The sequence below is a fragment of the Callospermophilus lateralis genome, chromosome 13 (assembly GCF_048772815.1).
Source record: "Callospermophilus lateralis isolate mCalLat2 chromosome 13, mCalLat2.hap1, whole genome shotgun sequence".
Classification (NCBI taxonomy): domain Eukaryota; kingdom Metazoa; phylum Chordata; class Mammalia; order Rodentia; family Sciuridae; genus Callospermophilus; species Callospermophilus lateralis.
In genome coordinates, this window is record NC_135317.1 from 76,188,944 (window position 1) to 76,213,983 (window position 25,040).

The 25,040-nt window shown below is 52.8% G+C and overlaps 1 protein-coding gene across 1 annotated transcript; it reads left to right on the forward strand.

Moving 5' to 3' along the window:
- Positions 1 to 6,079: 6,079 nt before the first annotated feature.
- Positions 6,080 to 24,734, forward strand: Slc26a9 (solute carrier family 26 member 9). The gene is made up of 20 exons (XM_076831838.1): positions 6,080 to 6,204; positions 8,865 to 9,004; positions 9,097 to 9,207; positions 9,813 to 9,988; positions 11,492 to 11,656; positions 12,219 to 12,371; positions 12,731 to 12,813; positions 13,563 to 13,710; positions 13,953 to 14,066; positions 14,238 to 14,315; positions 14,865 to 14,960; positions 16,578 to 16,684; positions 17,419 to 17,488; positions 17,619 to 17,711; positions 18,083 to 18,193; positions 18,795 to 19,076; positions 20,017 to 20,071; positions 21,206 to 21,351; positions 23,062 to 23,133; positions 24,687 to 24,734. The coding sequence occupies exons 1-20, from the start codon at positions 6,080 to 6,082 to the stop codon at positions 24,732 to 24,734; spliced, it is 2,373 nt and encodes a 790-aa protein (XP_076687953.1).
- The last annotated feature ends 306 nt before the right edge of the window (positions 24,735 to 25,040 follow it).

Genomic DNA, 25,040 nt, shown 5'->3' on the forward strand with positions numbered 1-25,040 from the left:
GGGAGATTCGCACATGATTGGTATTTTGTGTGTATTAAACTGTACTAAATAATCAGAGTCAGCTCACTGAGGGACTGGGGGACCAGCTCTACACTGACCGAGCTCTGGAGGGTGAGGGGGTCACTACTTGGAAGACAGAGCTGACACCTCCTCAAAGGGAGATGGCCCTTCACTCGGCCACTCTTGGCTCTGAGCTGGATTCTTGGACCTTTACTGTTCTCCTTGTCCAGGACCCTGCTTCCAAGAGAGACTAGCCCTGAAATCCTCAGAGACCTCTAGGAGTCGAACCCCAAGTGCCTGTTCCCATGACCTTGTTCAGGTTTCACTATTGTGAAGTACTTCACAACATCTACCCTCCATTCCTCTTGCAGGAATTCATTTCCTCCAGCCAGCATCTGTCAGCCTGTCCCCAGCAGGGGGGCCAGAGTGGGAAGGAAAGTTGGCTTGGAGATAAGGAGAGGGGATTTGGGGGGTCCCAGCAGTGAGTCTGTCTCCTGCATGCGATACAGTCCTGGAGCAGCCAGAGAGAGGGCACTCCTTGGGGACATTGGTCCTCCCCACACATCCCTGAGGAGGAAAGTAGGTTGGGGTGAGCAGGGGACAGGAGATTTGTCCAGGAAATATGAGAATTTCATTTTTTAAAAATATGACTTTAGGGTATATACGCCTCTATAGACTCCCTCCGCCTGCCAGGGACACAGTCTCCAATTGAGGCCCCAGGAGCACACTTACCCTGTCCCAGCTCCCATCCGCACCCTGGCCAGACAGAGGCTGCTCTTTCCCTGGAACTCCCACCCTGGATGAGGCACTCAGAGCAAAGGGGAAGCCTCAAAGTGACCTTTCCTCTTCCCAGACACAGCGACTGGCCAGGTAGGAACCAGTGATAAGGACGCCAGGGGAGGTTGGCCAAGCCGGGGCTGCTCCCGTGCCTGGCACAGGTGCGTCAAGGAACACCCCCCAACACACCCCCCACACATTCACACTCAGGCACATGCACACGCACACGCACAGCCAGGCAGGGCTGAGGAGGAAGTTAATCTCTTCAGTCACCTCCAGACCTGACGGAAACCCACAGTCAGGCCCCCGCCTTCCTGCTCCCCAGGTGTCCTGGCTTCTGAAAAGCCTCTCTGCTCTTCCCCTAGCCCGTCTTGGGAACCTCTGGAGAGTAGGGACCTGGGGCTGAGGGGCAGGGCAGAGGGGAAAAGAAAGGCAAGGAAGCAGAGTGACCTGCCTGAGGTGGCCGAGCAAGAAAGCGAATCCTCCAGGGGACAGTAGCAACAATAATGGTCAGGAGGTACCGCAGGCTCACCACGGGGCACCCTTCCAAGGCTTCCCATGCATTAACTTGGGCACTGTGCCAGCGCCCATCTCTGCCCACAGTACTCTAGGGACATGGACAGATCTAGTCACAAAAATGATTAGGAGGAGGTCCCAATGCACTTTCTTTGGCATGAACTCATTATAGGGGCTCCCCACAGACTCCATTTGCCCTTGGCTCCCCATCCCCCAGCCGTGCCACTGTGCAAGTCCCCTGAACCCCTGCCCCACTTTCCTCCCTGGGCTTAGGAATCATCCTTGCACCCCTATCTCCTCCCATCTGCTCTTCTTTTCCCCCCTACCTGCCTTTAGCCCTGCCTGTCCCCCCACCAAGTCTCTCCAGTTCTTTGGACGGGCGCTGCTTTCCTCTGCAGAGTGGGAGGGCCAGGGTCACCTTTTTGTTCCTCAATATTGTCACATGGCACCTGCTATTTATCCCTGATCTGGCAGGAGCGGGGGAGGGGAGGCAGTGGAGGGGCTGTCACTGTTTGATGGAGGCAGGGCACCTATGGCGACAGAGCACTGGGCTATTTTTTTAGGACGCTGATATCACTGGGCAGAGCTGTGTGTTTAACCAGGGATCAGATCACCATGTTCCCTATACCTCTCTCCCTTCTCCCCCTCTCACCTTCCCACCCCTAGGCCAGCACAGTGAGGTGCCCTCACTGGGGGACTCTGGGACCCCACGGCCTGGAGAACCCCAGGAGGCAAGGCCCTCCCCACCGTGCTGGCCACACTTACCCACCCCTCCCAACCCCCTTCCTCCAGCGCTGAGGACTGGCTGGAGATGAAGTGACACCCCCACACCCCTCTTCTTGGGATTAGGAAGTATGATGAGGTCGCCTCCTCACCAGGACCCGCGCAGCTCCTGAGCCTGCAGATTTGAGATTCTGCTTGTCCTTGTCCAGGGCAGCTAAGGCCAGGGTGGCAGAGCCCTCTATAGAAGAATTGGAACCCAGCAGTCCCGTCTCCTCAGCTGGGGAGCAAGGTCACCAGAGTGGTCCAAAGGAGCACTCTGAATGCCACTGGGGCGGCGGGGGTGAACCTCCAGAAAGCTGGGGTCAGTGTTGTCTCTAGGGGAGTTTAGAGCCTCATTCCAGTAGGGGCTCTTGAGTGGGAGTCCAGGCCTAGTTCAGAGCCGCCCCGCCCCGCCCGCCTCCCTCCAAGACTCAGTTTCTTCATCCACAAAATGAGAGGCTTGGGCCCAGGGAGCCCTCAATTCCCTCGGAGCAATAACTTCCCAACTCTGACTGACCCCTGGGTTCTGCTTACTGAGACATAAAACAGGGGTCGTGAAAGCTCCCCAAGTCTTTTCCCCTGCAACACCCTGTTTCTGGAAAAGAATGGGGCAAAGAGCATGGGGAAGGGACAGGTGCAGGGTTGCAGAAAGCAGGGGGCTCTTCCCTGTCAGCCTGTGTCGGAGGGGATTCCCTGGCATCCGGTTCTCAGCCTCTGGAGGCCTGCCCACAGGGGTAGAGGCAGTCCTGAGTCACCTACCTGATGCTCTCTGAAGGATTTCCACCACCCCGCCCCTTTCCTCCCTCCCTTCTCTGGAAGGACATCCGGGAATTACCAAAGCCAACAGTGGTAGACAGGCTGGAGAAGGGCCCGGGAAGGGGATCCTAGAGGAGAGAGAGGGCTCCAGGCTGGGGTGGTCTGGAAAGATTTCGTAGACAAAAGGAGGAGAGGGGAGGAGGAGGGACGGAAGCCATCTCAAGGATGGGCAGGTCTGGGAAAGCAGAAGTGAGTCAGTGCCAGCGGCGTTAAGAGCAAAGTGTGAGCAGAGACCCTAATTGGTTTGGCAGAGGGTGCTGGACAGACCCACCTGGATGGTCCAGAGGGACCCAGCCAACAAATCCACCCACCCACCCACACAAGACCAGAGGGGGAAACATCAAAAATTGTCAAAATTAGTAGGAGTTTGGCTTCACCCTTCTGGAAATGAGGAAGATAGAGATTTCTGAGCAGGGGGTGTAGGCTGGAGTGGAGGAGGCAGGGCTGGAGGCCAGGAAATCAGTTAGAGGGCGATTGCAACAGTCCAGGTATGAGGCCAGACTTGGAGGTGGAAGGACAGAGTAGAGGTGCAGAGGCGATGGACAAGAGAGGAAGAGGAAGGGAGGAAATAGCAGAAGGGACGAAACCACCACAGTGGGCTGATTAGCAATGAACATGAAGGCTGAGGGGTAGGAAAAGGACAAGGTGGAGTGGCAGGGGAGGGACTGAGTCACAGGGAGAAAGGTACCACTGCAGAAATGAGGAAATCGGTGGGAGGAGCTGGGAAAGTAGGCCCTAGTAAGACTGGGTGTTAGTAGCACCCAACGCACTGTTAGTAGCACCACCCAATGCGCTGCCAGAACTTCTGGCCTTTGGGAGTGGCCTCAGAAGGCGCTTCTGGGGTCACTTCCTGTTGGTGGGTATGAAAGCAAAATTTCCCATCACCTCTTCCAAAATTTGGGGTGTTTTTTTGTTTGTTTTTAACTGGGGATTTTATCCCTGAGCCATATCCCCAGTCCTTTTATTTATTTATTTATTTTCAAATCTAGAGACAGGGTCTCACAAAGTTGCTAAAGGTTTCACTAAGTTGCTGAGGCTGGCCTCCAACTTTCAATCCTCCTGCCTCAGTCTCCCAAGCTGCTGGGATGACAACCACGCCCCACTGTGCCCAGCTGGGCTATGTCTTTGCAAGTGGTCTATTTGATGGCCTGGAACACACTCCCCAAAACATAAGTCTCTCTGAAACCAGATCTGTAGCTCAGATTCCTTGGAAAATCCTGCTCCCCACTCATGGCCTCCAAAGAGTCCACCAAGAACATCACTTGGAAAGCCAGACGCTTGCAGATCCCATAGAGGGCGTGGAGGAAGAGTGAGGCCAACCTGCCTCATGAAGGTGAAGGGCTGGAGGCCCGGTAATAGTCTCTCCTGTACAGAAGGGAGCATCCTCCCATCTTAATAATTATAATCATCGCCGTTACCACTTACTGGATGCCTACGAAAAGCCAAGCACTTCACACTCTAGATCTTGTCAAATCCTCATAGCAACTGTCTGGGACTGCTATTATCCCCGCTTAGGGATGAAGAAACTGAATCTTTGAACCCAGGTCATTCTGGTGGTAAAGCCTGTGCTGCTTTTCCGAAGCCACCCTGCATTTCTCCCACTGAAATGTCTCACGTGCCATTATCCTTACTCATTTCTGCCCGTGTCTCTTCCAAAACACCATTTATTGATTCACTCAACAAGCATCTGTTGTGTACCGACTAAGTGCCAGGCAAGGGGCTGGGCAGGGGAAGTGAGGAGGCTCCTGCCCCCATCTTGCCTTCTGTGGGGTATCATCCATGGGATTTTTTTCCCAGGAAACCATCCCTTACCTGCAGTTCCCCCTGGACCTTGGTGCCAAGACCAAATGAATGGGATGCACCAGCCCAGCCCTCATTAACTCAAGTACAACCTCATTAAGGACAGAAACTCAACATTTGTATCATTCTCTACATTTTACGTAGGTAAAATCTTAGCCATTACATCATTGGATCTTCATAACAACGCTGTGAAGTTAGGGGGGCTGCTCCCCATTTTGCTAACGAGGAGTCTGAGATTCAGAGAAGCAATGTCACCCTTCTGAGTACAAACAGGTCTCCAGACCCTTAGTAAATGTGCTCATTCTCTCTCTCTCTCTCTCTCTCTCTCTCTCTCTCTCTCTCTCTCTCTCTCTCCCCCAGTGTCCCCTTCCACAAAAATTACCCACCAGACTGCTCCCCTCTGATAGCCTCCCCCTCCCGCCAGGTCCTCCTCTAAGAAGTCCAGAGCCATCTCCCTCCTGTCGTGAGGTGACACATCTCAGATTTTTAGCCAAACTGGACACAGCCACCCCACCCTCCCCACTTCCCCTGTCCCCTCTCCTTCCTCCAGGTAGGTCTTCCCAGTTTAGGGGGTCAGGGCACAGGAGAAGGGACCAGGAGTTGGAAGACAGTGGTGGGCGGGGGAAGGTTCCCACGGGGAACCCCTCTGGGCCTCAAGGGCCCTAGCTCCAGGCTCTGCCCAGCTCGGCTCCTGGATCAACAGTGAGGTTGCGCAAAGCAGAGGAGGAGGGACACCAGTCCACGAGGGTGGGGGGAGAGGCTGGACCCAGGAAGTTGTGGGAGAGGCTACCGGCAGCGGGACCATCCTGATTTCCCCGGACACACCATTTTCCCTCTGGGGAAACCTGTTGGTGAAGTCCTGGATGTCTCATTTGAGAAGGGTCCTCCTGAAGTCACCCCAGCCATTCCTCTGCCTCCGGGAAGGCTGTTCTCTCTATTTGTCCCAAGTGGACTGACTGAGTGGCATGACCCTTCTGCCAGGGAAACTGAGACCTGGGGACAGGGTGGTAGTTTGTAGGGGCTCCAAGAGGGGCCAGAGGATCAATCCACTGAATCCAGCTGTGACTTCTACCTCTGTACTCCCACCTCCCCTGTGCCTGGTGCTTGGCGGGGGTGACGGTGATGTCACAGGTGTGGAGTGCCAGCCACGTGCTGGGCGCCAAGCAAAACAGCCAGGGCAAGTGTGTGTATCATCAGTGCCTGAGAAGGAAGGCCACCAAAAGAAGGGAGTCTGGCGGGAAGGCGACAGTGGGAAGGGAGGCACCTTGCTGGATGGGGGCGGGGAGGACCAGAATAAAACGCCCCTGCAGCAAGAACCCGACAGAGAGAAGGCCCTGGCTGCCGCTGGGGAGGGATGCCCCTCACTCTCCTCTACTTGCTTCTCCCAAAGCTTGTAAATGCCCCAGACATGAGCCAGCCCAGGCCCCGCTACGTGGTAGACAGAACCGCCTATTCTCTCACCCTCTTCGATGATGAATTTGAGAAGAAGGACCGGCCGTACCCAGTGGGAGAGAAACTTCGCAATGCCTTCAGGTAATGTGGCCCAGAGCCTGTCTCCTCTTTCCTCTGCTCCTTGCCAAAATCCTTCCTGAGCCAGGGCATGGCTCCTGCACTAGGATTCCTTAGACAGAATGTAGGGAAGATCTGGAAGGGGGGGTTCTGAATCCTGAACTTTAGAGCCTACAAGCTTATCTGTCCTGAGACCCCCTCTCTGCAAAGGGGATAGGGAGGAGGAGCAAGAGCCATTCAGTTTCAGAAGGGTTTTAGAGCATCCCTGACTCCCTGCCTAGGGCCTCCCCATCATCTCAGTCCATTCAAGTCTCTTTTGGGTCTTCACATGAGCTTAAGATGCACATGCTAGGATAGGGAGGGGAAGGGAGCATCAGAGCTCCCCCACTCCATGACGTTTGTCAAAAAATGCCTGAAGCCACCATATCCCATCCCTTTCTCCTTTTTCCCCTCCTTGAAATTCCTTTCTGTACCTGGTCCAGAGAATTCCTAAAGGAGGCCCTAAATTCCTGAACTCTCCTGAAGGGGACCTACCAGGGTATGGTGCCACCAGCCTCAGGCTCTTCCAGCACCCAGATAACCCCAACTATGGGCCTTGCCTCAAAGAAAGAGGACACCCAGGTGATGCATACCCTCGCTCCGGGAGCTGGGGCCATAGCTGCACTCTCCCCGTTCCTAGACTCCTGGCAGGCCTCGCGCAGGCCTGGCTGTGGGCTGGCTTACGCTCCCTCGTTCCCCTGGGAGAAACAGCTGATTCAATTACCTGGATTGAGGTCACTGGCAGCGGCTAAAGTGGAGATGCAGGTGGAACTGGTTCAGGCTGAGGGAATCACCCACTTGAGTTTTTACTAAAAGCCCCAGCCCAACCCTGCTTCCCTTGGGAGGCTCCGTCTCTGCCTAGTTACAGTCAAAGCCTTGGGTGCCCAGGGTTTGGGCACCATACCTGCAGCTGTGTTCCTCAGACTTAAGGGCTCGGCCAGTCTTTGAGCCCAAAGCAACCTCAAATTTGGGTTGCTCTGATGCTGAGGGAATAAGGAGGGTCTGCTTTTTTCCTAAAAGATAGGATGGTGAAAACTCCAAAAAGAGCCAGGGAACTCTCCATTCCCATGGGGCTGGCCTGGGAGCCTTGGACAGTTCCTGGCACAGAGAAGATGCTCCATAAATACGTGACTGATGAATGAATGAATGAATGAATGAATGAATGAATGAATGAATATCTAGAACACTAATCAGTCTCTCCACTAATGAGGCATCTACAGATATTTCTGATCTTGCTTCCAGCTCTTTTCAGATTTTCCCACATAGGGCAGGGTTGCAAGAAGATCAGGCAGGCACTAGACCTCAAATACCCTGTTATTCTTTACCCAGCCAGGTGTCTGCTTGGGAGTCCAGTTTCCTCTACCACAAGCTAACCCCCTGCAGAGCCCCTACAGAAGGACCCCCTGCTCCTCTCCTAGGATCAGACTTTAGAGATGCATGAAGTTATTTTCCACTTTCAACTCCCTTTCCACCATCTCAGGGAGGAGGGAGGTACCTGTGAGCCCCAGAGAAGACTGGACAGTCAGAGGCGGATGGCAATGCCATTCCACAGTGTCAGTTGGGACAGAAAATCAGCCTAGACTTTTCTGGACACAAAGCATTGTCTGTGTTGGTTTCAGTCTTGGGTGACATCCAGGGGACCCAGTGTCAGGGAAACTATTATTGAGCAAGAGTAAAGAGCAGGAATTGGTGGCGGGCAGGAAAAGAAGCCTAATCAGAGCAGGCCAGTGAGTCACCAGATGGGCCCTGAGTATTTGAGTTCCCTTAACTGGGAGAAGAAAAGAAAATGCCCCCCACCCCCTTCCAGTCATCAATCGGCCGGCTGTCGCCCTTGAATTTGTAAGCCCTTGTTCCTGCCGCTCCGGAGTCACCATGAAAGGACCTCAAGGTGCTCAACAAACAGGGAAGGGATCAACTCTCCCTAGCCTGTGCTGGCCAAGGAACAGCTCTCCCATTCTTCCCCCTCCACCCACCCATTAACCCGGGGGAACTCCAGCTCTCGAGCATGGCACAGAAAGGTCAGAGCGCCAGCTGCAGTGCACCCCACAGGGACAACAGAGCCTTCCTTTTGGAGGGAAGTTTAAGAAAAAAGAGCAACAGATAGCCCCTGCTCAGACCCCCTGTCAAAACTGGCTCATCCATTGAACTATTTACTTATTCTTCTAACCAACAAATAGTTCACAAGCACACCTCTGTAACATTCAAAGTGTATGAGGGGGAACAAGAGAGACAGACCTCTCGCCATCACGGGGTCTGCTGAGTAGAGACAGAGGAAAGGCAAGAATTAAGTCACAGGGTGCACCCTGAGCTGCAGGAGCCGGGACGCGGGCAGTCAGGCCTAGGCTCAGTCACTCAGGCCTAGAGAAAGGCCATCTGAGCCAGGGTTGGACCTGACATCTCAGAAGCTTGAGCCACCATAAAATTCATACCTTGAAGCCAAGCCGTGTAGACGTCCCAGGTGAGCAGTCAGCAGTGAGAAGACCTCCAGCCCAGGGTGCATTGACAAGCTCTCCAGAGAAAGTTTCTGCCTGCTCCGAATCTTCCGCATGGTCTGTGGGTGCTCAGTTTCCTGAGATCCAAGTGAATTGTGAATTAATAAATGAGATGAATTATCATCCCTCTCCAACCTGCCTCCTTCCCTGTAGCTGTTCCTCAGCCAAGATTAAAGCTGTGGTGTTCGGGTTGCTGCCGGTGCTCTCCTGGATCCCCAAGTACAAGATCAAGGACTATATCATCCCCGACCTGCTGGGCGGACTCAGTGGGGGATGCATCCAGGTGCCACAAGGTGAGGGGTCCCCTCAGCCAGTCCTGGCCTGCTGTTACCACCTATTCTTCTCTGTAGTGCTCCTGAGCTTTGGATTTCCTTGTCCCCTACAGGCATGGCATTTGCTCTGCTGGCCAACCTTCCTGCAGTCAACGGCCTCTACTCCTCCTTCTTCCCTCTCCTGACCTACTTCTTCCTGGGGGGTGTGCACCAGATGGTGCCAGGTAAGGTCTCTCTTCTTTCAACAGGCAAGATGAACTGGACCTCAAGGATGGGTGGCATGGCCCAGGGGGATGGGTTCCATTGCATTTTCCTGGTGTTGGTACTGATTGATCCTGGAGGGACGGTCACTGTATCAGTCCCAGGTTCTCAGTGACCTTGGAGAAACCACTGAGCTCAGTCAGCATGACCTGTTCTATCCCCCTCCCTGGAAGGAGTGGATTACTTGACAAAATATGATAAGGCCTACACTACACAGGCTAAACAGGTGTGAGAAATCACTGTTTAGGGGCCAGAGTGGTCTCAGCAGGCCACTAACGGGACATTTGGAGTTCTCTGATGCTAGGTGAGCTAGAAAAAAAGGGCCTGTCCACCAGGGCTGGTCTCTGATTCTGGTTCTGGTGAGTGGTGGCCTTACATGTCAATGAGATGCTATTGACAGGTAAAAGCATAGGTGGTTGGAGAGTGCAGAGGGTGACTGGACATCAGTGGCATTGTCACGCTGGAGAGGAGGGTGGAGGTGCAGGGATCCATCCCCCTGGGGATCGGGATGCTTTCCATGGGTGTGCTCCAAACCTCTCATTTTTGCTGGCTGGGTGGGGCACCACAGGTACCTTTGCCGTTATCAGCATCCTGGTGGGTAACATCTGTCTGCAGCTGGCCCCAGAGTCGAAATTCCGAGTCTTCAACAATGCCACCAATGAGAGCTACGTGGACACGGCAGCCATGGAGACAGAGAGGCTGCATGTGTCGGCCACACTCGCCTGCCTGACCGCCATCATCCAGGTAAGGTGGATGGTCGCCAGCCCTGCTAGGGTTCCACCTTGGGAAGAAACCAGACTGCTCCGCCCCTGCCCCAGAGCCCTTGATATGATGATAGACCTGATTTAGGGCTCTGTCTTCTCCATCTTCTCCATCCCAGAGCAAAAAATACCTTAAAAATTCAGAGTATCTTTTCACCTGTGCCCAGGTCAGGACCATTCCTATGACCAGCAATGGCGCCTGATGAATCCGTCCTGAGCTTTTAAAACTGCCAAAAAAAAAAAAAAAAGACTCACAGCCTTTCTCCACTGCCCCTTGGAGAAACCCAGCTCCCTGCCAGCAGTCCTCACGCCCCTTTGCCCCACGCCAAGGCAGCAGGTGCACAATGTAAACCGAGCTTCTCCCAAGAAGTGCAAAGGATTCCCCGGGGCTTGGGGAGGGAAGCTCAGTCTGACAGAATGCAAGAGCAAGAAGCAGCCCCGAGTGCACCCCTCTTCCGTTCATTTATTCATTCACTTTACGTTTTATGTGCCAAGAACTGAGCCCTGAGGATACAAAGATAAATAAAAAAGAGGCTCAGTTCTCAGGTGCTCCTAGCCCAGCCAAGGAAGTAGCCATGTTGACCAATAAATGAAGGTGAGATAAGCAATCCCCTAGAGCTCTGTACAAATGGCTGCAGGGACACAGAAGAGAGGGTCAAGGAAAACCTCAAAAGGGAGGTGACATTTGACCTCAGCCTGAAGGATGACTAGAAGCTAACCCATGACTGAAGGATCAAGTATAGAAGGATGGAGGGGGGGTGCCGAGGGAGACAGCACCCAAAGCACAGAGCCTCAGAAAGGGAGTCTGACCAGAAATCAGCAAGAAGTGTAGAAGACCAGAGAGTAGAAGGCCAGAGAATAGGCCAGAAAGGTATCAGGGGCCAGACAGTGAAGTTAATCTGTCCCCTAAGCAGTGGCTTTGAATCCAATGGGCAGTTTATAAGACTCGCTGGGGCTCCAAAGAGGACGGCTGGCTGGCTGGCTGGTAGATTAGAACCAAGGGAGGGAGGAGGGACCGGTTGGGAGTCTCTGCAGAGGCCCAGGCAGGAGTCACAGGGGCCTAGACCAAGGTGGTGGCCATGGAGAGGGAGATGGGGGTGGGCGTTGTGCCAGAGCATCAGCAGAGCTTGGTGATAGATGGGATGTGGGAGGTGAGGGAGGGTGACTCCACTTTCTGGCTTGGGCAATCAGGTGTGTGCCAGCGTCATACTGAGAGAGGAAGCACTCAGAAGGACCAAGTTCATTTTGCAGATAAGGAAGTCAAAGCCAGAGGGGTGACGTGACAAAGGCCTGATAAAGAACCAAAGGCCTGGTGGCGGCCACATAGGGCACAGTGAAGGGCAGGAGGAAGCCACAGAGGACCCTTTTCCCTAGAGCCACTGTGTCCCAGCACGGTGGGAGCTCCAGGCCTGGGTTTGTGCTGGTCAGGTTGCAGGGGTGGTTGACCCATCGTGGTCACTCCTGCCACCTCCTTTCTTCCCCTCAGATGGGCCTGGGCTTCATGCAGTTCGGCTTTGTAGCCATCTACCTCTCTGAGTCCTTCATCCGGGGCTTCATGACGGCTGCTGGCCTACAGATTCTGATCTCCGTGCTCAAGTACATTTTTGGATTGACCATTCCTTCCTACGCAGGCCCGGGGTCCATCGTCTTTGTGAGTCTGGGGAGGCACCCTGCCAATGGGGCAGACCTCAAGCAGATGCATGAGCAGAGGATACTGTTGAAGGAAGTTGTGAGCTGCTCATTCTGAGATGTTCTCAAGCAAGGGCTGGCTGAGCCATTGTTCAGAGGATTCTGCGGGTCTTCCCACCATGGAAGGAGGGAGTTGAACCCATGCCCTCGAGAGCTTCCTGAGATTCTCTGTTTTTTATTCCTGCAGAAAAAGAAATGTACTTTCCATTGGTTCCCCCCCCCCCATTGCAGTGCCCCAACCTGTCCCTGCTTGGGAAGACCTTCCTTAAGTGTAATCTTCATCCCTCCTTAAGTTTGAACTCTTCTAGAGGAAAAGAAAGCATTTCCATCCTAGCATGAGTTCCCCACTTATCCTTTGGGAGAGGATAGTGGGAGATGGCAAGGTTCATGACCAGGGTCTGTGTTCAGCCTTTGTTCACCTCCATAAGCACTCAAGGCATCTCTCCCTTGAGACAGGCACCCAGGAGCGGGATAGTATGGGGTCAAGGGGTGGGAGCCTGTGAGCCTCATGCTCTCTCCCCCAGACCTTCATTGACATTTGCAAAAACCTCCCCCACACCAACATCGCCTCGCTCATCTTCGCCCTCATCAGCGGAGCCTTCCTGGTGCTGGTGAAGGAGCTCAACGCTCGCTACATGCACAAGATCCGCTTCCCCATTCCTTCGGAGATGATTGTGGTAAGACCTTGCCCCGGGCTGGGATGTTGGGAGGACCGGGATGGAGGGGCTGTGAGAAGAGATAGGGCCAAGGGAACCCCTACCTGTCCCTCACCCCATCCCTCCACTGACAGCCAGGGGACAGAAAGTTACATGGAACCCATTCCATGCCCCGGGTGTGGGACTTCCTATTCCCACTTCCCCTTCCTACTCCTACTTCCTACTCCTTCAGTGGGTGTGTCCACCCCCTCCACCTACCCCATCCAAAGGAGGCAAGAGAATGTGATTTGGTGCCTCCAAAGAAAAGAGAGACTAGGGAAAGACCCCTGCCCTGGCCCCATCAGAGAGCCAATCCCCATTCTCCACCTTGGGATTTGCAGGTGGTGGTGGCAACAGCTATTTCCGGGAGCTATAAGATGCCCAGAAAGTATCACATGCAGATCGTGGGAGAGATCCAAAGTGGGTGAGTCCAGGTGATCCAGAGACCTGGCCCTGCCCCTGCCCCCCTGGGCTCCGATGGGGATGACATGATCTCTGTGACAGTCCATTAGAAACAGTATGACACTGATCACAGGAGAACGTCTACTATTACTTATTACCAAGAAGAGCCGTGCAACCAGCCAAGGCTGACCGCTTTATGGAACATGGGTCTTCACAGCGACCCTCCCCTGCAAGTCTCACACTAAGTGCTGTTCAGCAGAGCCTCTCCTGCTGGCCCTCTGCCTTGCTCTTGGCCCTGTTTATCCATGCACAACGGTGACCATTAGGATCAACCAGATTTGTTAGGCATCCATGTGGTGCCAAGCACCATGCTGGGCCCCAGGAGGTCAGGGGCAGAGCCTGTCCTACTGAGCAGAAAAAGGCATGCAAGGGACATCCTCAAGCACTGGGGGTCCGTGAGTCCATAAACTAGGGGAGTGCAAGAGTTCAGAATCTGGACACAAACAGACAAGGCCCTACCACTGGCCAGCTCTGTGATGAGGAGGTTCTCGAAGCCTGGCTTCCTCCTTTGTGAAACAGAAGTAATGGTGCGGCCACCGCGCCCACCCCCCCCCCCCCGGGCTGCAGTGAGTGAGACTGGCAGGGATGAGTTAGGAAGAGATGCCCCTGGTGCACAGCAGGAGGCCCTGGCTGGCCCCTGAGGGCTGAGGAAGGACTCCCTTCCCTCTCCTCACACCCCTGGGCCTTGCCTTCTTTCCGGCTCCTCGGCAGGTTCCCCGCTCCAGTGTCACCCGTGGTTTCGCAGTGGAAGGACATGATAGGCACAGCCTTCTCCTTGGCCATCGTGGGCTACGTCATCAACCTGGCTATGGGCCGGACCCTGGCCAGTAAGCATGGCTATGACGTGGACTCCAACCAGGTAGCTTTGGCTGCCCTCAGCAGGGCTGGTGGGATGGGCCAACAGAGACCTGCAAGAGATATGGGGGCCCTTTGAGCTAAGGGCTTGGGGAGACTCTGATCCCAAGAGGCTGATCTCTTCTTGACTGGTAGTGTGTGACTTCGTGGCACCAGGGTCACTTGCAAGCCATAGGCTCAAGATCCAGATGCACACTGACTATTTTGGGTCGCTGCCCTCCCACCAACTCTGCCCCCTTCCTATAGGAGATGATCGCCCTAGGCTGCAGCAATTTCTTTGGTTCCTTCTTTAAAATTCATGTCATTTGCTGCGCGCTCTCTGTCACTCTGGCTGTGGATGGAGCTGGAGGAAGATCCCAGGTGAGCCCTGTGCTAGGGGTGGGGGGTGGGGGGGTGAAACAGAACCCAGCCCCACCTTCCCAGCCCTATCCTCTCCCTACTCAGTCTCCACTTCACCAAAGGCATCTATGGGAACAACCAAGGGCAAGACTTCCACAGCATCCCCCTGTTCCCAACTCTTTCTCTGAATAGGTGGCAAGCCTGTGCGTGTCTCTGGTGGTGATGATCACCATGCTGGTCCTGGGGTCCTACCTGTATCCTCTCCCCAAGGTAAGAGCCCAGCTGGGGAGCAGAAGACAGCAAGAGACTCCAAGCACCAATGATCCCTAGGAGTTGGGTAGATCTTAGATTATGAAGCACTGTCATTGTCACACTTAGTCTCAATCACAACCTGTAAGGTAGACACGCAGGTTTTATGCTCTCCATTTTACAGAGGAGGGAGACTGAGCCTGAGAGAGTCTACCTGGAGAGACAGCTCGTGGTGCAGGACTGTTCTCAAACTCCAGCCTTCTGGTCTTAGGGTATAGCCCCAGGCACTTTGTGCACTTCCTAGGGTGCCAGGTCCTGGCACTGCCCGGCTAGCAGGGCTTAAGCAAGAGTCATTTGAGGATAAGTGGAGAGACAAGGACAGAGATGGGGCCAGGTGAATTCCATGGCTCTAGCAACTGCACTTTCCAAGCCTAAGATTGAGTGGAGAGGTTTGGGGTTCTGCCAAAAGAAGTGCTCTAGAACTCCAACTCTATACTGCCAGTCTCAGGGTCAGGTGTGCAGGAAGAAGGGAGTACCCAGGTGACATGGAGCCACATTCTGCCTCTCCAGGCCGTGCTGGGAGCCCTGATAGCTGTCAACCTCAAGACCTCCCTCAAGCAACTCACCGACCCCTACTACCTGTGGAGGAAGAGCAAGCTGGATTGCGTAGGTAGTGGGCAGCTCGGGGCACCTGTCCAGGACCTTCCCCTCCTCCAACCCACAGCCCCAGCTTATCTTTGAGCCCTCCGGTCTGCTGTTCCCTGAGAAGTTAAACATCCAGGCTTTGGAGCAAGGCATCCTATGTTTAAACCCTACCTCAGTCATTCCCTAGCTCTCTGGTCAATAGCAAGTTCCTTAACCTCTGACTCTCATCTTCTTCATCTGTGAAATGGGTATTTTATACTCTCCAACCCTTAGATTGCTTATGAGGAAGAAACGAGGTCATATGAGTAAATTGCACACTGCCCGAGTTGTATTTGTGCTCAATTAAACTTAGTTACTCTTATTTTTATAATTTATAATTCAAAACAGCACAAGAAAATCACTTTGTAAGAAAGTTTGGAACATAAAGCCAGAGGATCAGGGTCTTGAGCAAGTTACTAGATTTCTTTGGGCTTCTGTTTCCTCATCTGTAAATGAGGGTGATAGTTATGTCTGCGTCAGACACTGGTTCTGTGGATTAGGTGAGATCACAGTGGGAAAGCACCAAGTAACCACAAACAATCTGCAGCATGACTTATTATCTTGATTAGTCACGCACGCCAAGTGCGTCTCCCACTGGGCAATAGTAATGCAGGCTCCCAGGTACCGATGACATTGCATTAGCTGCATTTGAGCCAGGGAGAGGATTTACTAACCTCCTTCAAAGATGACAAAATCAAGACTCAAAGTGGCTAAGTAAATCATCAAAGGCTCCAGAGGAGGCAAGGGGCTGAGTGGATGGGAACCCCAGGTCTTGAATTCCAGCCCCCTGGGCTGTGTTGTCTCCGGTGAGAGAGAAGCTCATCTACCCAGTGCAGGGAAGGAAACCCTCAAAGTCAGAGCACAGAGTGGGCTATCTGATGGGGAGTGATGGGGCTGGGAAGAAAAATTATGCCCCAATTCCCAGCCCAAGGATCTACTTTTCCTCATCCCAACATGCAATCGCCTCTTATATACACATAGTGCTGTGGTTCCACTTGACCTTCACCACAATTCTCTATGGGAATCCAGGAAGACCCATTCCTTTTAGAGGAATTTGGGGATCCCTAAAGGACCCTGGCCCCAGCCTATCGGTGCAGGTCCAAGCACCTGATATATTGATCACTTATTGATCCCAAGACTGGGACCTTTGCGTTCCTTAACTCTAGTCCCTTTGTGGGTTAGGAAACCACAGCTCACACAGCTAAGAAGAGAACCAAACGCTGAACCCAAGATGCACAATCTTATTATATACATGCTGTCTCCCTCTGGATGCTGGGGCTTCTATTTTTAAAATAGGCAAGAGATTGAGGATGTAGCTCAGTAGTAGAGCCCTTGCCTTGTCGGCGTGAGCCTCTGAGTTCAATCCCCAGCACTACCAAAAAAGAAAGAGAAAATGATCAGGCAGCCACACTCAACATAAGGGAAGCAGGTAAGTCTAACCAAAGTACAAACACATAAATCACTGCAAACCTGCAATCAAAAGGGAAGGATGGGTCTGAGGTTGTGCTGACAGTGAACAAACTTGGCTAATCCAGGAAGACTTCCTGAAAGAGGCAGTTTTTCTCCCCAGGCCTGCTTTTGACATCTCTCTCCTCACAGTGTGTCTGGGTGGTGAGCTTCCTCTCCTCCTTCTTCCTGAGCCTGCCCTACGGTGTGGCAGTGGGCGTCGCCTTCTCCGTCCTGGTTGTCGTCTTCCAGACTCAGTTGTAAGTAAGAGCCTCCTGACTCCCAGGCACAGCAGTGGGTTGCTGGGCCAGCATGCTAGGGGCTCCCACACCAAGGCCTAGCTCAGCCCGCTGCACCTGACACCTTTTGGCCCAGGCGCTGGAGATGCTGCCAGGGCCAGAGGACGTGTGACCCAACCAAGACTGCAGGCACAGGATGGGCTGTCTGACTTCTCATACCTTAAAACCCCCAGAAGAAGCCAGCCTGGTCTTAGCGGGCTGCGGGTACAGAGAGAGTAGAGAAAGAGCTGGTGGGTGAGACCCAACACCCTTCCAGAAGCACAGCCAGTCCCCAAGACCTAAGGGGACCCCACCCAGGAGAGCACCAGGGCAGAGCACAGGGCCATGCTCTTCCTATAAAGGGATTGAGTAGGACAGGCCCTGGGCACAGAGAGAGGATCTGGCCAGGGCAGTGAGGGTGCTGAATGTTGGAGAAACCCTGCCTTCTCTTCTTAGAGAACTCAGAACCAGGAAGTGATGACTTCAGGGCCACCAAACCTGGTCATTTTGTGAAATCTCACCCTTTCTCTCCTCTGAGCTGCATCAAGGGCCTGCCTGACATCCCCACCAGGCATGTGTCTCCAGTGCAGAACGACTGGCAGAGACAAGCCCAGGGATGAGGACAGGACCCTGTTCCAACATTGCCCCACCCGGGCTCCACCCCCAGCATCCTTCCAGGCCCACCATAGCATTGTCTGCCATCTTTCTTTTTCTAGTCGAAATGGCTACTCGCTGGCCCAGGTCATGGACACTGACATTTATGTGAATCCCAAGACCTACAATCGGGTAGGTAATCCAAGCTGATGACCTCACTCTTTGGCCTTGCCCCCACCCCAAGCAGAAGTGTTTAAAAATAGAAAGAAAAAAACAACAGTCAAGACATTTTTGCAACCTGAGCTCAGTCTCCTTCTCACAGGTCCAGGAAATTGAGGGGATTAAGATCGTCACTTACTGCTCCCCCCTCTACTTTGCCAACTCAGAGATCTTCAGGCAAAAGATTGTTGCCAAGGTAAGCCTCAGTCCTTGGTGACCAGGAGGGCTGAAGAAAGAGTGACCAGAAAACGAAAGTAGAAAAGGGCTGGGAGCAAAGGGCAGACCACCCCATCAAAGGTGGAGGTCAAGATTGTTATTGGAACCCGGTGTGGTGGTGCACACATAGCTACCTGGGAGGCTGAGGCCAGAGGATCACAAGTTCAAGGCCAACCACCACCAATTTAGTGAGTCTTAGTCTTAAAATGAAATAAAAAGGCCAGGGATAGCGCTCACTGGGAGAGCACTTGCCTAGCCTGTGCATGCCCTGGGTTCCATCCTTAATGCTACATAAAAAATAATTTAAAAAAAGAAAGAAAGAAAGATTCTTTGTTGAATCTCTCCCTACAGACAGGTATGGATCCCCAGAAAGTATTGCTAGCCAAGCAAAAATACCTCAGGAAGCAGGAGAAGAGAATGATGCCCACACAACAGAGGAAGTCCCTCTTCATGAAAACGAAGGTGAGCAGAGGCCAGGAGCAGCCCGGCCACCATGCCGACCTTGACCCTGGTACCCCACCGAGAGGCAAAGACAGGAAGTCTATGAGCACTGCCTGCTGGCCGCCAGGCAATCTTCTTTGGTGATGGGCTGCCAGCTCCCAGGGAAGACACTGAACTCCCATGTTCTGGCCAAGATAGGACACTGTCTGTGGACCCATGAGCAACCCCAGATGATGGAGAGCTTCCATGGATTTCCTGGGGTGCCCAGACAACCCAGAGTACCACGCCAGGGTGGGAGGCATGGAGGAGCAGGCGGACGTGGGCAAATGCCTAAGAGCTCTGCTGTCCCTACAGGGCCTTCCTCCTGAGCAGAGTGAACCGAGGTTTCAGGGCCTCTCTGGAGGGGTCCTGGACTCTCTCCCTGGACTGGGGGAGACCAGGCTTGCAGGCTCTGCCTCAGGAAGGGGCTCTGGGAGTGGCTTCTGCAGTGGGGTTCCCTGGGCCTTATTCACAGCACCAAACTGAGCTATTCACTTCCACCTGCTCCTCACCCTGTTGCGGCCATAGCCACGTCTGACTTGGTTCCATGGTCCCTGCCTCTGACCCCCGCCCCACCCCCCAGACTGTGTCCCTGCAGGAGCTTCAGCAGGACTTTGAAAACGCCTCCCCCACAGACCCCAACAACAACCAGACCCCAGCCAACGGCGCCAGCATATCCTACATCACCTTCAGCCCTGACACCTCCTCAGCCGTCCCATGTGAGCCATCAGCCTCTGCTGGGTCCCCCAGTGAGCCCAGTGACACCCTGGCCAGTGTCCCGCCCTTTGTCACCTTCCACACCCTCATCCTAGACATGAGTGGAGTCAGCTTTGTGGACTTGATGGGCATCAAAGCCCTGGGCAAGGTGAGGCCCCCAGGGAGAGGGTGCATGGCCCCCGCTCCTGCTCCCCACACCCCCTTAACTTGGAGCCCTCGTTTCAACCAGCTGAAGGAGATTCAAGGCCCCTAGAGATCCCTCCTTTCCCCAGACATGACCAGGACAGGATACTCTCTGCTGAGCCAGCACACGATAGTAAATCTCTTGAGTTTCTGGTCCCCCTGTGCCACCCCACACCAACAGACACCAGGCCTCTGAGGCCTCTGGGATCCCACCCCAGGGTTCTCTGAGCAGAGTGTAGCTTGGCTCGAGTTCACAGTCTGCTGGCCCTTCCTGCCCTCACTGGCCAACCTAGGAGAGAAGAAAAGTAACACCTTGTCCCCAACCCTTGGGTCACACAGGCAACCAAGGGACCCTGAGTGAATGTACCCATCTGATGACTTCTCAGTGACCACCCCTGATGTCAGGAAGTCAGCAAACCTCAGATGGAGACAGCACAGGGGTACAGAGGGGCACAGAGATCGTGTGGGCCAATGTCACCAGCAGCCAGGAGATGTCGGGCCTCAGCCTGCCTCCTGAGCCTGAACCTGCTTCCCAGGCCTGGCTACAGCCCTAGTGTCTCTGCCTGAAGCCACAAAGTCGGGGAAAGAGGTGGAGCTGGGAATCCAAGTTACGAAAAGAAAAGATCTGGCCCCATAAGAAGGGCCACCGTGACTTTAAGTGCCGGGCACATTGGCAAAGCCCCATTTCCGCCGGGCTTTCTAGAGGAGGCTTCAGCCAACACTCCAGAGAGAAGTGGTGTGCTCGGCTGCTATTTTTGTCTTTGGCTGCCAGGGCTCCCTGGGTTGCTTATTTGTTTGGCCTTCCCTCTGAAGTAGGTTTTGTGAGTCACTTTGGAGACCCACTCAGAACATTCCTTTCCTTCTGCCCCCACTCTCTGTTCCCAACGCCTTCCCCACACGTCTAGCTGAGCTCCACCTATGGGAAGATCGGAGTCAAGGTCTTCTTGGTGAACATCCATGGTAAGAAATCCATGGGGACATGTAGGGCACCCTGGTGTGTGTGTGTGGGGGGGACAGATTGGTGGGGCACTGAATAAGAGCACCCCAACATTCCCCTGAACTGCTGACTGCTCATAAGAGCTTCAGACAGAAGTCCTAAGAGATGGTCAGATTATGAGAGTATCAGAGGAGTCTCCATGGCCAACTGGGAGAGTTGAGAAGGGACAACCAGGACTCTCATCTGCCCCGTCACTAATTTGCAATGTATCCTGAACCAAGTTGCTTTCTCTGTCTAGGTATCCATTTTCACCCATGTAAATTAGAGGGCTGATTAATGAACTTGAGGATCCTATCCCAAGCAGAAAGTCCATGAATCTAAAGAAGCATAAAGCACACTCATGCCTTAACTACCTAGGGAACAGACAGGTGCACACACAAAATCTTATATGCATGCAGCCCCCAAGGACCAGGCCATGGAGCAAGGGACGCTCACTGCGTTAGCACATATGCCCAACAAAGGGATGTGGAAATGCAGCCAGTGCATACACACAGGAAGATGTGAAGGGTGCGTGCGTGCACACCACACACACACACACACACACACACACACACACACACACACACACACTTTCTGCAGAGGGTCAGACCCCAGCCAGCAGAGCTGCATGTCCTAGGCTCTGCAGAGACTCGACTTATGGAGAGAATCTACAATGGTAATGAGCAGCTCGGATGGGGATTCTTCCCACCCTTACTGGACATTCCATCCTAGAATTTGGTAAGAGTAAGGGCTGTACCACACATGGGAAAGGCCTAGGTGAACAGGAGAAAGATGAGCCTTACAGGAGAGAATTGGCAGCAACTTCCCCATGGACATGCTAGTCTTTCCTCTCAAATTACCACAAAGTACTGACTCCCTCAATCAAACTGCTTCCTTATGCCCTGGGTTGAAGGTTCAGCATCCTCAAGCGCATGTTGCCCTCTGCTGTCCAGAACTGATATGGCAGTGCCAATGTCATGCTGCCCGCACCTCCGCCCACATGCGCTAAGAACATGAACCTTGGGTGTCTCTGTTCCTCCCTCTCTGCTCTGGGCTCACCATCCTTCCTCTTCCCCAAAGGCTGTTATCTCTCTGAAGGTGATCTTGCTTCCTTCCAGCCCAGGTGTACAATGACATCAGCCACGGAGGTGTCTTTGAAGATGGGTGTCTAGAACGCAACCACATCTTCCCCAGCATACATGATGCAGTCCTCTTTGCCCAAGCAAATGCCAGAGAAGTAGCTCCAGGTCACAGCTTCCAAGGGGTAAGATCCCTGCCCCTGGGAAATCCTAGAGCACTAAAATAGCAGAACTAAAGGGCATTAGAAAAGCCCAGCCTGCTAGCTGGATAGCATGTATAGGAAGGAGGCTGAGGCAGGAGGATCACACGTTTCAAGGCCAGCCTTGACCTGGTTTCAAAATAAAAAGGGCTGGGGATGTGACATGGCTCAAGGGTTAAACACTTCTGGGTTCAACAACCAGTACAAAATATATAGAGATATAGATATAGATCAAAAAAACATTAGAAAGAATGCAGGAGAAGGTTTGAGTTCCAACACCAATTTCTGAATCTCAATTTCCTTATCTATAGAATAGGCACCATCAGCTACTATTACCTACTTCACAGCATTTTTCTTTTGGTTTTGATTTAGGATTAGATGATAATTATCACTTTTCTATCACTCAAAAACTATTTGTACCTTGTTAAAAAAAAAAAGGCCCTTTGTTAATATTAATTTCCCTACAGCACACATAGTACATGCTGCCCTATCATCTGGCATTGCTCACCGCCTCCTCCTTCACCCTTTCTAAAAGGGACTTTGGGGAGGGGAGGGGAGGCGGGGAGTCTGCCTGGTTTGATTTTGCAGCACTTGGAGATTTCAGGCTGCCGATGGATGAGGAGGCTGGGACCAAGCCTCTGGTTTAACTTACTAGTTCCATAAGTAATATGCAAATGAGATACAAATAACACTGTCTGGGACTCTAGGAAGTTGAGGAGTCAGGAAAAGTCCACCTCACTGGGGCCCTTGCCCCTGTCTCCCCAGCCACCCCTCCCTCACCACCAGTCCCTTCCCAGCTCAGGCCCTGCCCTTGGCCTTCCCAGATTGTTTGTTCCCCTGGCCTCTGCTTAAACCTCCTCTGCCCTCTGTGGACCTTCCTGGCCCTAGAGCAACGATTTGCTCTTTGCCTTAAGAGATGGGGAAGGTGAAGCCATCTGTCCCAAGTGCTGAAAGACTGTCCTGGGAAACCCAGGGCCTTGGCTCCAGCCCTCCATGCTCAGAGGGAAGCTCTAGGGGAATAGCAGGCCCCCCTGCTTCATGAACCACATCCACCGAGCCCACTGGGAGACAGGGATGAATCCTCAGCATTTGTTATTGTACCAATAGTGACCAGTTATTATGGTTTATATATATCTATATCTATCTATCTATCTATCTATCTATCTATCTATATATATACACACATTTATACTTTATTATTTATATATTTATAAATAATTTATATATAATATATATTTGCCTATTATGGAGTACAATTTGTATATATAAATCTCACACACACACACACACACACACACACACACACACACACACACACTCCTCTTCAATGGCGTGGTGAGGGAAAAAGCATCAAGGTGAGCCTGATTATCCTACATTCCCAGATTCCCAGAGACAGGAAAGGAATCCCCCAAGGTCAGGCGATGGCCCATCACCTTGTAAGCTAAGGAAACCTTCCCTCCCTCTAAAGGTCATCAAAGGAGAACAGGCCCTTTGCACAGCTGCCTGGCGTCAGAGAGACCATAGCTGGGCTGTATTTTGTGAGGCAGATGAGGCAGGTGAAAGGAGGAGCAGGAGGACAAATTATGTGGGAAACATGGCGCCCACTGGGGTCTGCCATGCGTCCTTCTTGCCACCATGTGCCCCCTTTGTCCTTCTGTCACTGAGCTCATTCTGCACTGGCTTCCCTCCCTCTAGGCTCCAGGGGACACTGAGCTCTCCTTGTACGATTCAGAGGAGGACGGCCCCAGCTACTGGGACTTAGAAAAGGTGAGCAGAGGGAAGAAGGGGAAGGGAGGGAGGGAGAGGATCTCCCACAATACAGGGTGTTCCCAGGACTCTCACGTCTGGCCAGAGCAGTCACCTTGAAACCAAGTTTCACCCTCCTCCTTCTTTTAATAGCAGATCTTAATTCTTCTCACTCCCTGAAAGGCATCCTGGGGGTAGGGAGAGTTGCCAGGCCAAGTCCTAGAGAACTGATATCTACTCTTACCTCTACTGTGTTCTGGAGAAAGCCTCCCATCACACTGTGACCTGGAGAAAGTCTCGTAACACCACGAGGTCCCGCTATCATCTAAAATAAGGGAAATATGAATAATACTTGTCCCCCACAAGATTGGCAGTAGGGGGGCAGTAAGAGGGAGTCATTTGTTCTTTCACTAATTCAAAGGTTTATTTATGGGGTGCCTATTACTTGTCTTATGCAGTTGCAGGGTGGGCATCTAGCTGTGAACAAAACAAAGACCCCTGCTCTTGCCAGGCACTGCTGCACATGTCTGCTGCACACTCCTGCACGGTTCGGGAGGCTGAGGCAGGAGGATCGCAAGTTCAAAGCCAGCCTCAGCAACTTAGTGAGGCCCTAAGCAACTCAGCAAGACCCTGTCTGTAGATAAAATATAAAAAAGGGCTGGGGATGTGGTTCAGTGGTTAAGCACCCCTGGGTTTAATCCCTGGTACCACAAAAAAAAAAAAAAAGAAAAAAAACTGCTTTTAGAAAATTCTATTCTGGTGGAGTCAGATGGATTCTGGGGATACAAATGCATTATTATTGCAAGTGAACAGGCCTTAAGAACTGAAAGCTATGCAGAAATGAGACGCACTGTCCCCTCACCCCAGAGCCCATGAGAATTAGTACTACTCCAAAACCCTGAACTAAAAAAAAAATCAGATGACTAGGTCTAGAAAAATCTGGCTTTAGACCTATGAAGAATAACATCTCTTTGTGCCTCTTCCCACTCTTTGGGGGTTTGAGTTCCATGGTCCTCTGACTACATCTCTGAGAGTACTGACGGCAGGTGGGAGACACTGGAAAACAGAGCTGGAGCCACAGAGATTTGGCAGGCTGGTTTCTATGCCCCCTTGGAATCTCCAGCACATTCCAGAAACCCTGTATAAGACTGAAATAGCTTATCAAAGGAGGCAGCGCTTCACAGCTTTACCATCTGTACAACGCTACAGATAGCGTCCCCTGGTTTCAACCCTTGTTCTCCCTAATGGAGAAAATGAAATTCAAAAAACCAAAGAAGGGACCAGTGGAAGGACACCCAGCACACCAGAACTCAGTTCTGGCATTTCTTCCTGCCACTGCTGTACCCCAGTTCACCTCCTGACTAACCCCTCCTCTGCCCTGTTTCTCTCTCTCTCTCTCTCTCTCTCTCTCTCTCTCTCTCTCTCTCTCACACACACACACACACACACACACACACACTTGCTCACTCACTTAACTAGAGGTCCACATGGTCACCTCTTGGTTGCAGTCGCCCTGACCCCACAGGTCTAACACTTTCCCTTGCTCTTCCCCTCTCCTTCCTGTGGCCCCTCAGGAGATGTTTGGGAGCATGTTTCATGCAGAGACCCTGACCGTCCTGTGAGGGCCCCGCTGGTTCCCATGCGACCTCCAGAGCACCTGGCACCTGGAACTCCACAGAGGATAAGCCCAGGACCACAGGAATTGACAGGAGAGGAAGTGTGTCCTCCAGGACTCTGGTTCTGCTTTCCCCTCCTCCTCCTCTCTCCATTTCTCTCCTTCCCCTCCCTCCCTCCCTGCCTCCCTAGAAAGAACCATCTCAAACCCTGTTCCTCCAAGGGACAGACAGAGTCTGGTGAATCCACCTGTCACCCCCTCCCTGGCCCTCAGACCCTGTCCAGCAATGAGCAAGCCACAAGCTCACTCATCT